At 49.8% G+C, this 14,428-nt stretch overlaps 1 protein-coding gene across 1 annotated transcript in view; it reads left to right on the top strand.

The window, feature by feature from the left end:
- The first annotated feature begins 1,057 nt into the window (after positions 1–1,057).
- Positions 1,058–14,428, top strand: part of LOC122368845 (chloride channel protein 2-like) — an 87,321-nt gene continuing 73,950 nt past the window's right edge. The window contains exons 1-3 of the mRNA XM_043343118.1: positions 1,058–1,199; positions 1,474–1,607; positions 8,542–8,698. Of these exons, the coding sequence (XP_043199053.1) occupies positions 1,058–1,199; positions 1,474–1,607; positions 8,542–8,698 (433 nt within the window). The remainder of the gene's footprint in view (positions 1,200–1,473; positions 1,608–8,541; positions 8,699–14,428) is intronic.

Below are 14,428 nucleotides of genomic sequence, written 5' to 3'. Positions count from 1 at the left end.
TTAGATCAATGCTTTGAAAAGCTGCTATTACCAAGGAGTCTACCATGACAAGCCACGGAACAACTCAAAACCGAGTATTCCGGCTGGGAATCTACTCTCTCTGGGAAACAAACTGTGAGTCTCTGACCGACGGCCGTAGTAGGTACACATGCCCGAATGAACGCATGTCACCGATCGCCAAATAACGGCTCAAGTGCTGAAGAAGAAGTGGCTGAAAAGTAGTCACAGGTCACGGAGTGGTCGCCGCTGGGCGTGTTGTCGTGTGTTTGATCGCGAGTGATGATTTGCGCTATCAGTGGCATTCGCCGAATCATGGTGTTGGTCACCGATCGAACTAAGACAACACTCGAAATACGAGACAAGGGCCTCCTGCGGTCCGATACATCTTTTGTCGTCCACTAGTGATTGGTGACACGACGTTTCCTAAATTATCTCATTGCGTAATACCCTATGACAACGGTATGCCAAGTGCCTACTGAATGATGTGTCATGCCTAATAAAGGTCCAATTTTGTGTCACTAGTTGGTCAAAGTTCTGTGCTACGCGGTTCAGCAAAAGCGCGCATAAAAGGCACGTACAGTTTTTCTCATCATCGAACGATTTCGATTATCAACCTCCATTCCACACTCGATCTTTTGTTTTTCTTATCCTGGCAGAGCGTACCTATTTTGCTTTGCATTTCACAGCCCGGTTACAGCGTGTGGATGTGATTCATGAATGGATTTAGTAATGGTTTGGGGATTGGATTTTCGCATGCGTTACGACAGCATCTATAGGACCCTAAAATATAAACACGTTGATGGAAGAAAGCGGGAGGAGGGGTCGGAGTAACTTTCTGGCGGGCGCGCTCCAAATTTTATTTTCGATTTTTTAATCGTTCCAGTTTGAAGTTGACTGGTCGGCTTCCTTGCTAATGACAACGCGTTACCTTTCCAAATGTCCTTTTTAGTTTACTTAGGGCTTAGCCAGTACCTTACCTCCGTATGTTGCGACCCGTGCTTGTATGCCACTGGATTTCTTCTAGATCTACATACTTTGCCTTACACGCCCTGTGCCCATGGTTGTTTCAGCTCGGATTTGGCTGTACCGGGACCTGACCACACACCCGGTGCTCCAGTACATCGCCTGGGTCACTCTACCCATCAGCCTGATTCTCTTCTCAGCCGGTTTCGTACACATCGTCTCCAAATCGGCAGTCGGTGAGAGCCAAAAGTCTGCAGATCTGAAATCAGTAGGTAAAGGATATAGATCGCTGGCAAAAGCCCCTTAACCTTACCTACATTTGTTTGTAACTTTATCCACGTGTATCTACTTTTGTTTGGTTGTTTTGCGAGTTACCTGTTGTTTGACAATGATGTAGTCGGCTGTACCACAATAAAAAGTCAATTTGATGGCCCACAGTTCTTCTCCGTAATTACTTACCCCTGGTAACATTTGATCTCCTGATGTTGGCTTCTGTGTTCTTTCCGGCAGGGTCCGGCATTCCGGAGATGAAGACAATTTTGCGCGGCGTTCCTCTTGATGAATATCTCACGTTTCGCACGCTGGTGGCCAAAGTAGTGGGTCTGACAGCCTGTCTGGGCTCCGGAATACCGCTAGGAAAGGAGGTCAGTTTAACAAAGAGAAGAGGGGGAGAGGGGAGGGAGGAGTGGGAGTGGGAGTGAGAGTGGGAGTGGGAGTGTGTGGGAGTGGGAGTGGGAAAAATTAGACACTTTGATAACCTACTTACCGTGCTGTAGTTTTAAGTTTTTGCTCATCAGCCTGCAGCCAAAACTCTCTGCGTCGACTGTTCGACCTTCACAGTTACACAATCTGGTCTCTGGCAGCTTCTCCTGTTCTGCTGGCACTCGCCTGCGTCATCGCTCATGTCCGAAATCCTCCGGAGTCTTGTCTTTGGACACTGCAGCTCTGCGACACTCGGCGCCCACCTCTCCGAGATGCAGATTTATTGGCCAACGAAACGGCCGCTCTGTCGACGGGCATTTCGAGAAACGCGACAAAATATTCATGAAACCAGACCAAGCGGGACTCACGCTGTATCCCGAGGCCGCGTGCAAAGTTTGGCGGTCAGGGTGACGACATATGCTGGCCGGAATGACGTCATGTGGTGGCCTGGCCGGTTATCTAATTCGGTTGGTATTTTCGCCGGACGGTGACAACTTATTGCGCCCTCCTGACAACATAGTTCATCACAAAGACGAAGTACAGTAAATGCGCAGCTATCCGTAAATGTACCTGAAGCTTTTCTAGTGCTCTAGGCAGAGATATTGAAAGCAAAACCCGGCTAGTTTCGGCTCCTCTGTTCATGTGACTGGGTCATCTGCTGCCTGTTAAAATGTTAAAAAGTCGTATCAGCTAGCCTGTGGGTCTGGAAGATCATGATCGCCTGATGTGAGGCTCTATCGGTTGATATTGCTGGTCCGTGAAGAGGAACAGCCGTTCTTTTAGCGTTACCAGGCGGATCCACGTCCATATTTTGTGATGCTGAAAGCGTGACAAACTGGTGTCAAGGATCCTATTGAAAGCAAGAAAGGCCGGGCTTGGGAGAGTGTAAATACACAAAATAGTAGTGATTAGACACTGTATTAACTAGACATGACAACAAAAGTTTCGGCAAGTGATGATATTTTTTTGTAAATATGGATATTTGTTAGCGCTTACTGCTTCAATCATCATGCTTGGATAAGTGGAGAGCTCAACTAGTACATTTACGGATGGCGACATTTAAACTAACTAAAACTCTTAAAAAATGACGGATTAGACAATTGTTGATTCACAACTTGTCAGAATGTTACGGATGACGTTGTGTACTGTTCATTGTTTAATGCTCACTCTCGTTGAACATTGCAGTTCGCAAACAGAGCGCGCTAGAGGTGCGTTAGTGCGCCCACCAATCGATCCGAAACGCCTACACTGCTGCATCGGCTTCCCAGAACCTTAGAGTTCCATTAGCGTCCGGTCTTTTTGACATCCCGGATATCTTTTTCCTCGGCCGCCGGCGTTGCCCGGCTGCGCGCTCGGGGCCGAGATGTGAGTGGCGGCGTTCTCGCAGGATTGGCTAATCAATACTGCGGGCGCCAATTGGTCTAGTGCAATGCATGTCGGAGTTACCGTGCGAGAATGTTCGCGTCGCTGACCTCTCGACGAGAGACCGAGTTGCGATGACTGACTTATTTTGCGGTGGCTCTCTAGCGTTGACTCTCATCAGAGAATCAAGATGAATTCAGCGGATGCAGACTGTTCAAGCCGACTTTGATGGACGGCCTTACAGACTGACCAGCTCAGGCCAATGCAAGCATTGATTTTGTTGAAACTGCAGCGTCTGAGTTGGGTCATATCGTCGGCTGACCCGAGGCACTCAGTTTGGTCCTGGATACGACGCTTCACAAGTTTGAGCACTTATGACTAAAACTGACAGGTTATTGGGTTACTTATTTACCTACTCTGAATTATGAAATTGATAATTGTCTGCATTTTCCGCATCAGTCATCTGACCTCACCTCCAGGAGTGAGACAGCATTTATTTTGGTCGCTTGTGTCCTTAAATTTATACAGAAAATGTGGTTGTGCGAAATCCATCTTGTCACGGTTATTGGCAGGTTGTTATGATTTTCTCCCCATAACAACCCGCCCGGCGACAACAATCGATGTATGTTTTTGTGAGCAGGCTATCATTGAGCTGTCATTGAGAGCGAACATCCCAAACCCAAACCCTAAAAAAAGACTTTGTTCGGGGAATGTATGTACTCTGAACCATAGCGCCGGGCCGTCGAAACGCCGGACCGGGATGAAAAATGGCTCTTATCGAAAAGAGCATCTCGCGCTCATTTTGCTGATCGCTAGCTGTTGCTTCATTTCCGCCCTGAGAAAGCTTTATGAGGTTTGTATTTTATCCTGGTCTGCAATTTCCTGTACAGCATCAGATATCTTTCTCCAGAAGTCAAATAATGGATCGGTGAAGTCTTATTTAGTGACGCTTTCTTAAAATCAATATTTTGCTCTCTTTTTTAGCAGTTTGAGCGTCGGATATTGTAATGGTTAACTCGCGCACCGACGGGGGTCTGCGCCAACTTAGAACCGACGGGGGGGGGGGGGCTGAGATCTCGAGAACGAAGCAAGATAGCGACAAGCGGTAAACGGCATGGGGTACGCACTGACAAGGTGTACAATTTTTACGAAGATCATTTTCAGGTCAGGTCAAAGATGACATCATGGATCAAAAAAGTCAAAATGGCGGCGCTAGATATGGAGGGAGTTTTTCTCGAATAACTTTCGAATTGGTCCAGCTAGGAACAAAACTAAGGACACCATCTTGATACTCTCGTCAATTCGCATCGAACCATATATATGTTGACCTCGAAGGGTCAAGGTCAAAGGTTGACCTCAGGTCACGTGACCTCGAAATCATCATGTATACCTATCATTCGATGCGCCTTGACAAGCTGAACACAATGAGACCATCCGCGCGGCTGTATCTTGTTCCTGTAAGGAGTTATTGGCAAAACATCTTTGGTGACCTTTGATGACGTCACATGACCTTACAGCTGCCCAACAGCAAAACAGGCCTCAAGGTAGTGAAGGTTGATCGTATATGAAGTCATGTATGGTATATGGGACCATTCCGACGCGTTTTAGTGAAAAAAAAACAGGGAGTTTATTTTCCCCATTGACTTATAATGGGGAGTTCGAGAAATTGATCTGACCTTAGGTCATCGATATCAAAATTCCGAGATATTCAAATTGTAGCTACCAATCGCTTAACAACATCCTCCGAGTCTCAAAGGATTCCGTCATCTACTGTAGCCCTGACACGGTGACAAAGTAGCAAAAAAAAGTGAATTGAGGTTGGGTCATTCAAAGTGACCTGGTGACCTGACCTTAAAAGTTAAGAGGTTCAATCTTGCACACCATATGTAAAATTGATGACAGAATAGTCGTACCAAATTTCGCGGCGCTATGCGCCGCGGGTTTTCCGCTATTCGTGAAAAACCTCAGGGGGGGGGGGGGCGGATATCCGCCCCCCGTCGGTGCGCGGGTTAAAGGTAGTGTGCCACCTTTGAAAGATTTCCCATTTTATTTTTCCTAGGATAAGAAGCTTCTGTTTTTACCTAATATCGCAAAAAAAAATCAAAAATGGGCCTGGAATAGTGCCTTTTTCGCCTAAAAGTTTATCGGTTTTTCGATATGTATAACAACTGTAGTGGGCTGAGCTGCAAACAGGCGTCAGCAACAATCGCGAATGCGGCGCACATGTGACAATAAGCAAAGGTCATTATAGAGTTACGACGTACGGGAATGAGTTATCAGCTGTCTAATCGTAGACAACACAATGTCGAGCCTTAACCCTCGCCGGACCTATTGGTTTTCTACATACGCGCCGGCCGAGGGGGGGGGGGAGGCGGGTACGACCCCCCCTCGCCGTTTCGCCCCTGGTGGAGCTAGCGCGTCGCGGAAAAAACGAGCGTGTGCGCCGTTACGAGACGCAGAGATTGGTACCCGATTTTAAGGTCCTAGGTCAACCTGTGACCTCTGAGGTCAGGTCAAGTGCCCCAAGGTACGGTTCAGTTTTTGGTGAATAACTTCGCAAAAAACGGCCGCAGAGCGCCGACATAGACATAGACATAGACATAGACGTGTATTGAAGCCATCCACGATATACTCGTGGCTATTACGGCCGCTCGTACAGGGCTAAAACTCTGCATGGGAGACATAACATAAAATAACGTGATAAATACGCTCAAAGCACGTACACACAAACAAACATACACATGCACTCATACAGACTCATGGCCGCTGTCTAAGTCACCTCGCCTCCCCGTAGGTGGGATTGGAGGTGCCGACCAAATAGGTGGGCCGGTAGACGCGTCAGTTCTGACGGGAGCTGGTTGTAGGCGAGGGGCGCCCGGCAGCAGAACCGGCGCTGCCCCATCGCTGACCGCGATCGTGGGACTGACAGATTGCGGTCCTGTCTGGTGGATCGCTGCCGCGTCTGCGATACCAGCACCAGCTGGGCAGCCAGGGTTTCTGGCTCGCCTGATCGCCGCACCTTGTGCAGCAGGCACAGAGAGTGATACTGAGCAAGCTGCTCAGCGCTGAGCCAGCCCAAGTTATCCAGCAGGTCCGATACATGGTCGTACTTTTTGCGGCCGAAAATCACCTTTGCAGCATAGTTAATTATTTTTTGGAGCCGAGATAGGTTTGTCTGCGTGCAGTTGCCGTATACTGAGATGCAGTATCGGACCTGCGAGAGAACGAGGGCTTGGACGATGACGGTGACAGCCGATGGTGGGAGGTGGTTCCTTAGATGTGATAGACCATGAAGGGTTCCGAAACAGCGGTTTGTGAGAGAAGAAATGTGACTAGTCCAGCTGAGCGTGCTATCGAATGTTAAACCGAGATTTCTAACTTCCGAGACAGGGAGTAAATCATGATCGCGGAATTTGACAGAGAGGCCGGGAACGTTGCGCAGATTTTGAGAGCTTCCCAACAACATCAGCTGAGTTTTTCCTGCGTTAACTTTGAGGCCGTTGGCCTGGAACCAAAGGTCGATGGAAGTCAGCACTGCTTCCATCTTCCTGACCACGCTTTGCATGTCAGATTTTTTGCCAGAGACCAGAATTTGTGTGTCATCGGCGTACTGTGCTACCACTGCGTCTCCGGTGAACAAGGATAAGTCGTTCGCGAAGACGCAGTAGAGCAGAGGGCCGAGAGCAGAACCTTGGAAGACGCCGATGTTGTTGGGAAGAGGAGATGACTTTTTGATGTTACCCAGATTGTCTGTGAAGCAGACGCTCTGTTATTTTGGCAGCATCCGATTTTGGCAGCATCGTGATCGTCTCGTTCAGGCGCGTCGAATGATATACTTTTTATCCGGGTCAGGTCAACTTGGGGTGTTGACCTCAGGTCAAGGTCAGGTCAGCACCCCCAGGTCACGAAGTTGGTCGAAAGAGGTCATGTCGCATATCATTCGATTCGGCAGGTCTTCCTGAGTCCATTGGTGGCTTTTCCGACTCGCTAGCTCAATTTGATCAAGAGTTATTGACGAAAAACTAATATGACCTTGATGACGTCATAAATGACGTCACGCAAGGTCAACATTGCAAAAGTGACGCATCTAACCTTGCAAGGAGTGCATCAAATCACGATTCTGTGTGCTTGAGATAGTTGGAGATCGTTCCCGGCGCCAGAATAGCAGTTTTTATTTTTCCCCATTGACTTATAATGGTGAGGTCACGAAAATGACCTGACCTCATATGACCTTTAGGAAAAATCCGAGATATACAAGTTGTGGGACTCATAATGGATACTAGATCCTGCAAGTTTCATTTCCCTGTGACATCTCCTCTGGCAGTGAGGGCGTTGCGAAGTTGCGACATCTGAAGACCGTGCAGAGGTTCACTTATGACGTCATAGGTCAGTGACCTGACCTGACCCAAAAATGCGGTTGGTGTCAAAAGATGCGGCTTGGATCAAAGGTCAGGTATGCCAAGTTTCAGCTCTCTATCGCCAGCGTGTTCGGAGCTATCGCGAAAAAAAACCCTATGGGGGGGGGCGGCACCCGCCCCCCCCCTCGGCCGGCGAGGGTTAAACTGTAAGCCTGTATTGGTATTGTTTCTTTTATTTGGCTGTCGAACATTATTCATGGTTTGAAATATGATTTTATGTAAAATAATTGATATGAAAAAGCCGTCTCTTAAGTTATGACCCTATTTCACCACACGCAAGTGGCAGAAATGACAATGATCAGCTGACGCATTTTTCTTGGCCGAAGTCAGAGCGCGCGGCCCGACGCACCACCACCGCACCACAAAGTATGAGCAGAAGCCGCGCCCAAAGCCAGGGCCCCGGTAACGTGAGGTAGCCGAGTCGGGGCAGCGTGCGCTGACCCAAGCCGGGGCCGCAGCTTTGGGCGCGGTCTACCGCATCCCCGCGGGCAGCCCCGGGCTATCACATGACACCGGGAGGACGCGCGGCCCCGGCTTGGGTCAGCGCACGCTGCCCCGACTCGGCTACCTCACGTTACCGGGGCCCTGGCTTTGGGCGCGGTCTGCCGCACCACCTAACAGGCGTGTTCGAAACCGCAGGAGATGATGATGAACGGGTTTATCGAAACTTGATTGGATGAGTATATCGGTAATAGCGATTTCAGTGTGTGCATTTATTGTTCATAGTGTTGTGAAATGTGGTTGGGGTACGACCGACAACCCGTCGGGGCGAATTTCGCACTGGGGTACTCAAAATTTGAAGAATTTAAGACGTTTCCATGAGTTTTGAAGGTATGGATAAGTTCTAAAAATCCGGTTCTCCTCATCTGAGCCATTAACTCCATACGGTCCAGGAAAGCTGGCACACTACCTTTAAGGCGCTTATGTGAGCGTCATTGAGAAGCGATTGGTTATTCGTGTATAGCCAATGCTCCTAAAATATAGGCACCTCTTATATCAACAACGCATGCATATGCACTGCAGCTCCATACCTCACCAGTAACCCTTTTCGAGCCACCAGTTGACCTCGTTTTACCTATTTCTCGTTGCCCACCAGGGTCCGTTCGTCCACATCGCCAGCATCGTGGCCACCCTGCTCACCCGCATGGTAACCTCCTTCAAAGGAATCTACGAGAACGAGAGCAGGAACAGCGAGATGCTGGCGGCGGCCTGCGCCGTGGGCGTGGCCTGCAGCTTCGCGGCTCCAATCGGAGGTCAGTGCCCTCTTGTCTGTTTTTTTTTTTTTAATCAATGTTTATTGCTAAAACACAGATTGGGACATAGACATTTGACACACAGACACGTAGACGCTTATTGAGGTGTTCAAGAGGGCTATGGCTATTACAAACCACCTCTCGCCAACGATATAAAGTAATGGGTGAAAGATCGGTTCGATTGATTGAGGTTGATTGAGGTTGAACGTGTGGCGTTTCTGGGCCGTAGACGATGTTTTCCTCACTCATTTGGTGGCATTTGAAGTGCAGTAGGAACGTCATATGCGTGAACACGACTGTGCTTTATGTGACTGCTTCTTTATACCGCTGAGTGTGAAGCGGATCGGTTATAACTACCTCTGTGTTTATTGGGCGATCGGGTGTTGGACTGGCGCCATCATCTGACAAAAAGCGAGACTGGGATGCCAAATGAATGTTCAGGGGTATCGTGAGCAACGGTGCCGCTCAATCGCTTACACTGGCTCTGGCATTCACTCGTCGGGGACTAACAGAGGTAAGGAACTGCCAATCCTCCATTCTCGATCCGGAGTAAGGCAAGGATCAAAAGCCGACTTTACAGTCATTCAGGCAGCCATTCGGCGTCCAAATCGGAATCCAATACCGGATCGGATACGAGGCGTATGAAAGCAGTCGTGCGATTTGCCAGACGTAGCCACGGCATGCTCTCTGACCAAATTCGCTAGAAACACTATGGAAGTACGTATAAGTGGTGTCTGGATATCGCCTCTCAGACATGGTCGGTTAGGTGAATAGCTGAGAAATATGTAAGACAGATCTGGCATGGGAATTAATGTGACTCGATGGAATGAACCTATAACAGAATTCTACTCTTGAGAATGAATCTAAAAAGCTTATAAAAAAATCTAGTTGTATTTGTGTCGCCTCTCCTTAGTCTGATTATAAATCAGCGTGTGGCAGTAAGGCACATGCAATACTCAAGGCTAAGTTATATACGACCGCTCTTCAAGCACCATTCACTTCCATCCTCTCTTGTTTTGCAGCAAGATGCAGTGAACGATGTTCGTTATTAGAGTTAGAAACTGGCATGTGATTAGTGCAACATTTGAGGGTATCAAATTACACCTCGTACTTTAACCTTGCAGGCGGTGGGGGGGGGGGGTGCATTCCCCCCCCCCCCGCCCCTTTAGTTTTTTTCCATATATGTCCAGAACCGCTGCGTCGATCGTCACCAAACTTTCAGTACCCTCCCGAGAATAGCTTTTGCACATCGTGACCAAATTTTTTCCAGAGGTTGGCCGCTAATGACGTCGGAATGACGTCATTTCTGCCATTTTCGACCAAAAAAAGGTTTCGCAGGAAGAGCTGTCAGGCCTACATACAGCTTTAGAGATGCGTAAAAATGTTTAATACATAAAAGGTGTAGAATTGACAGGGCTACAAAACTCTCATCTCGTATTTTTGAATTTTTTGTATTTTGACATTTTTTAAAAATATAATAGCCCAAAACTCAAAAAAGTTTTTTGAATAAAAATACGGAATATATGTGATAGTCCCTACCGCCTTCTATCCACATACCAAATCTGACATCGATCCCTCTTTTTTGGCCAAATTATAGCGAAAAAAAAAATGTTCAAAATTGATGACGTCAAATCAAACTTTAATTCAATTCAAACTCAATTTTTAGCAATTCTAGACCTCGTAGCGCAAAACAAAGAACACCATTAGATTCGCCGTGACAAGCTGCATCGAATCAATACCCATTTTATGCAAAACTATCAGTTTTGAAATTTGACCTTTTTTGACCTAACCTTGACCTGACCTCCACCAGAAAGTGACCTAAACCGTACCTGATGGTCTTATACCAACACCATACCAACACCATTGAGTTGGAAATGTAAAAAAATGGCCATAAAACATGCATCGCACAACCTTGTAAAGTTGGGTTCATGTGATGACCCTTGGTGACCTGGCGGTGGCCCGTGATCTGACCTGGTATTGTCAGTGACCTCTTATAGCAACATATGTACTAGGCAACTGACGCCCTATCGCTGATTTTCGACAAAATGCGTTTTTCTCGGTGTTTTAGCGCATTCCCTAGAAGACCCGTGAACGGTGAAACATTTTATCTTTGACCTGACCTGTGACGTCATCGGTGACCCTGAGGTCAATGAAATTTGGTTTCCTTCGACAAATTTGACAGAGCTATCTAACGCCGTTTGAATTTTACGGATCCGTCCTTTAGTTTCGGAGATACGGGGGGGAAGCCCCCCCCCCCCCCCCCCCACACACACACCGCGCGGAAGGTGGCCGGGAGGCCCACCGCCTGCGGGGTTAAGCCTTGCTCGTTCACTTTATGTTGACTGTGGTTTACTTGGCAGCCTTGCCATGTTTGTTTGTGGCCCTCACATATGGTGGCCCGGGGGTGCTCGGGGCGGTCGGAAAAAAGCTGCGGACGACGGGACTCGTCGGCTCTGGCATAGGTCCGAGTCCTCCGACGGGAGGGTACAGGAATAGAACAGAACTGAACCGCGGACGTGAATGGATTCTCCACCGTGAATGTGCATAATTTCAGTATACCAAAACTCACCATTTTAACGTAATGGGAGAATGGCGTTGATGACACGCTTTTTACACACCTGCGTTCTATATTTTAAACCTTTTTCTTTGGAAACATGTCATTCCATTTTATGAGGAGAAAAATTAACTGTGCTTGCTTTAATCATATTTATATAAAATGCTTTCATTATCATTATATATTACTGAACGGCCCTAGGAAAGAAAAATGGAAACCGAGGTCTTTAATGTAGATTTTGGGTCACGCAGTGCATCGTAAGTCAAATGAGGTTTCTTTACAGTCATGTTGAGTGCTTACAGCTTATATATGCGCAACTATGTAATTTTATAGTGTAATGTCACAGCGATGCAAATAAAAGACATAGACAATTTTGATAATGCAAGACCTTCATATGTCAAACCGTTATCATTCTAGCCCTAACAAACCACAAAGTGAGTTGCAAAAGGCCGACCGAATCTGTTTCCGTGCTGTTTCTGGGTCCTGTGTATATCTCCGAGATATGGGTACCTTGTTATAAAAGGTCATAATTATCTGAAAAATCCACTCTTCCAAGACATTTATGTAAACTAGTCTGATAGAGAGCTTGCTAATGATCCGCCGAATTGAATGATATGTGCGTGTGTCATGTCATATGTTCCGTGTCATTCGCATTGGTGGCTCAGACAGGCGCTTCTTTTCGCAATTTTCTATTTTGCAACGAATGACTCCTCTCAACTACTCTCAGAGAAGGCCGGCGACTCGAACCCGACCCGCGTGACTACATAGTTTTGAAGAAGCACACAAATAAGCATATCGCATTTCCTATCAACAGACGCCAGTCAGGCCGATGACTGCGTCGCTTACTGTTATCGGCAAACCGGGCGAGGTACTTAAGAAACTAGAACTCAATGCCTGGCATCCGTCAATAGGCTGAGCAGGCCCTGTCTCGTTTCTGCGTGCGTTCGGCCCGCCAGGGGAGGCGAGGGGATGGGGCGGCGCGGATAGGTCGGCCGTCCGGGCCGCACGGGGCGCAGTGCCGGGGCGGGAGCGGACCAGGACGGTGCCAGACGCCGACAGAGGGGACCACCGCCGACCCGGCTCGCGTCTGTGACTCAGCGGGTAGCCAGTCGGCCGCTGACCGCTGCGGGGAGAGTCCGTGTGCCAGCGAGCGCAGTGCAGTGCACCATGGGCCAGGAGACGTGCGACCCGACTCCGCCGCCGGCGGTGCCCTGTGAAGAGGGCCTGCTGGCGAGTGACTCTCCAGACGAGACCAGCGACGCCAGGCCGGCCGCCGAGAGCACATGGCGGCGTCTCGTCCCTCCGGAGATGGCCAACCTGGGAGTCACCGGCGGGAAGACTGGCTCGGCGTCCTCGGATCTCGACAGCGAGGCCACTGCGATAATCGCTCCCGCCCCCGGCAGCTCCAAGCTCAGCGGCCGGCAACGGCGCATTCTCGGTAGCCTCTCTGTGGGAGGTCTGCTGGCCGGCTGCTGCATCGCCGTCATGATCCCCTTCTTCCCGCACGAGGCGCACCGGCGCAACCTGCCGCAGACCTACTCGGGCGCCGTGTTCAGCTGCTACGCGCTCTCGCAGCTGCTGGCGTTCCCGGTGATGGGTCGCGTGGCGCCTGTGCTCGGCGTGACGCGGCTCTACAACATCGGTCTGGCGGTGGCCGGCGCCGCCACGGTGGCGTTCGGAATGCTGCCGATCATCCAGGACTCGATGGCGTTCATCGCGGCCTGTCTGACGTGTCGCGCTCTGGAGGCGGTCGGAACGGCGGCCATGCACACGGCGGCCAGAGCGATCATCATCAACCAGTTCCCCGATAACCCGAACACGGCTATGAGCGTGTCGGAGACCCTGGTGGGCGTGGGCCTGTCGCTGGGCCCTGCGCTCGGCGGCGGTCTGTACCACGTGGCCGGCTACGGGGCGCCGTTCTACGTCCTCGGCTGCGGGCTGCTTGTCACAGCGTTTGCCAACCGTTGGATGATGCCTGTCGTCGAGGACAACTCGACGGGGCCGGAGGATAGGGAGGCGGCTCGCCGCGGCCCGCCCGGCGCGCGGCTGCTCCGCTTCTTCAGCGCCGCCGAGAACTGGATATGCTGCTCGGCAGTGCTGGTGGTAGCCATGTATCTGACCGCTCTCGACCCCAACATCGAGCCGTACGTGCGCGTGGCGCTCGGCATCACACCGGCCCAGCTGGGTCTCTTCTTCCTCGTCTCGTCCAGCTGCTACACGGTCTCGAGCCTGATCTGGGGCCGCATCTCGGACCGCGTGCCCAACACGTACGCCCTGACGGCGCCCTGTCTGCTGGTCGCGGCGCTAGGCATCCTGCTGATCCCGCCGTCCCCGCTGCTGGCCGGCCTGCAGCCCGCCTGGTATCTGCTCGGACTGGGCATGGTGATCCGCGAGACGGCTATCGGCGGCGCCTACATCCCCATCATGAGCCGGATGGTGCGCGTGTGCGTGGCGCACGGCATGGAGGACAACCTGGTCACGCACTCGTTCGTATCGGCCGTGTTCGGCGCCGTGTTCTCCACGGGAAACGTCATAGGGCCCACGCTGGGCGGCTTTATCACCGATATGTACGGTTTCCCGATGGCTGCCACGGCGCTGGCGGCGGTCGGCTGTTTCGTTGCACTGGTCTGTATAATGGGGGCCATCAAACTGGCCCGTGAGACTAAGGCCACATAGCCCGCCCCGCGCCACAGATGGGTGCGTTACCTGCCGTACTTTGACGTCCTACGGCACGATCAATAGCAACGATATGTTTGTTCTCAGATGTTACTTTTGAAGGATTATGTTATCTCAGGATTTGTAATCGTTATGCAGCCGTTTTAAATATATCCAGTCATTTATATGTTCAATTGTTTGGTAGCGATATTTATTTTCTCAACTCCTGATCCTCATTAAAGTAGGAGGTCGTCTTTGTGATTTTCTGATGACAAAGAATTAACCATGTTTTCGGTTTTGGTCTAAGATGAAATTGCTTTGAATTCGAATCGGTTTCGAACCGCGATTAACCAATTTTATACGATATTTTGGCTTACACGAATATAAATGGACGCCCTCCTAATGAACCGACATTGAGACAGCTCATTCACTCATTCATTCACTCTGTCAACGCATCAGTACCAGACCGCGAAATTGCCTGAGGCTGCACCCTTTGTTGCGTAAGTATGCGAGTGTCTCAA

Source organism: Amphibalanus amphitrite, unplaced genomic scaffold (genome assembly GCF_019059575.1).
Source record: "Amphibalanus amphitrite isolate SeventyFive unplaced genomic scaffold, NRLGWU_Aamphi_draft 000981F_arrow, whole genome shotgun sequence".
NCBI lineage: Eukaryota > Metazoa > Arthropoda > Thecostraca > Balanomorpha > Balanidae > Amphibalanus > Amphibalanus amphitrite.
This window is presented reverse-complemented; position numbering and strand designations above follow the sequence as displayed.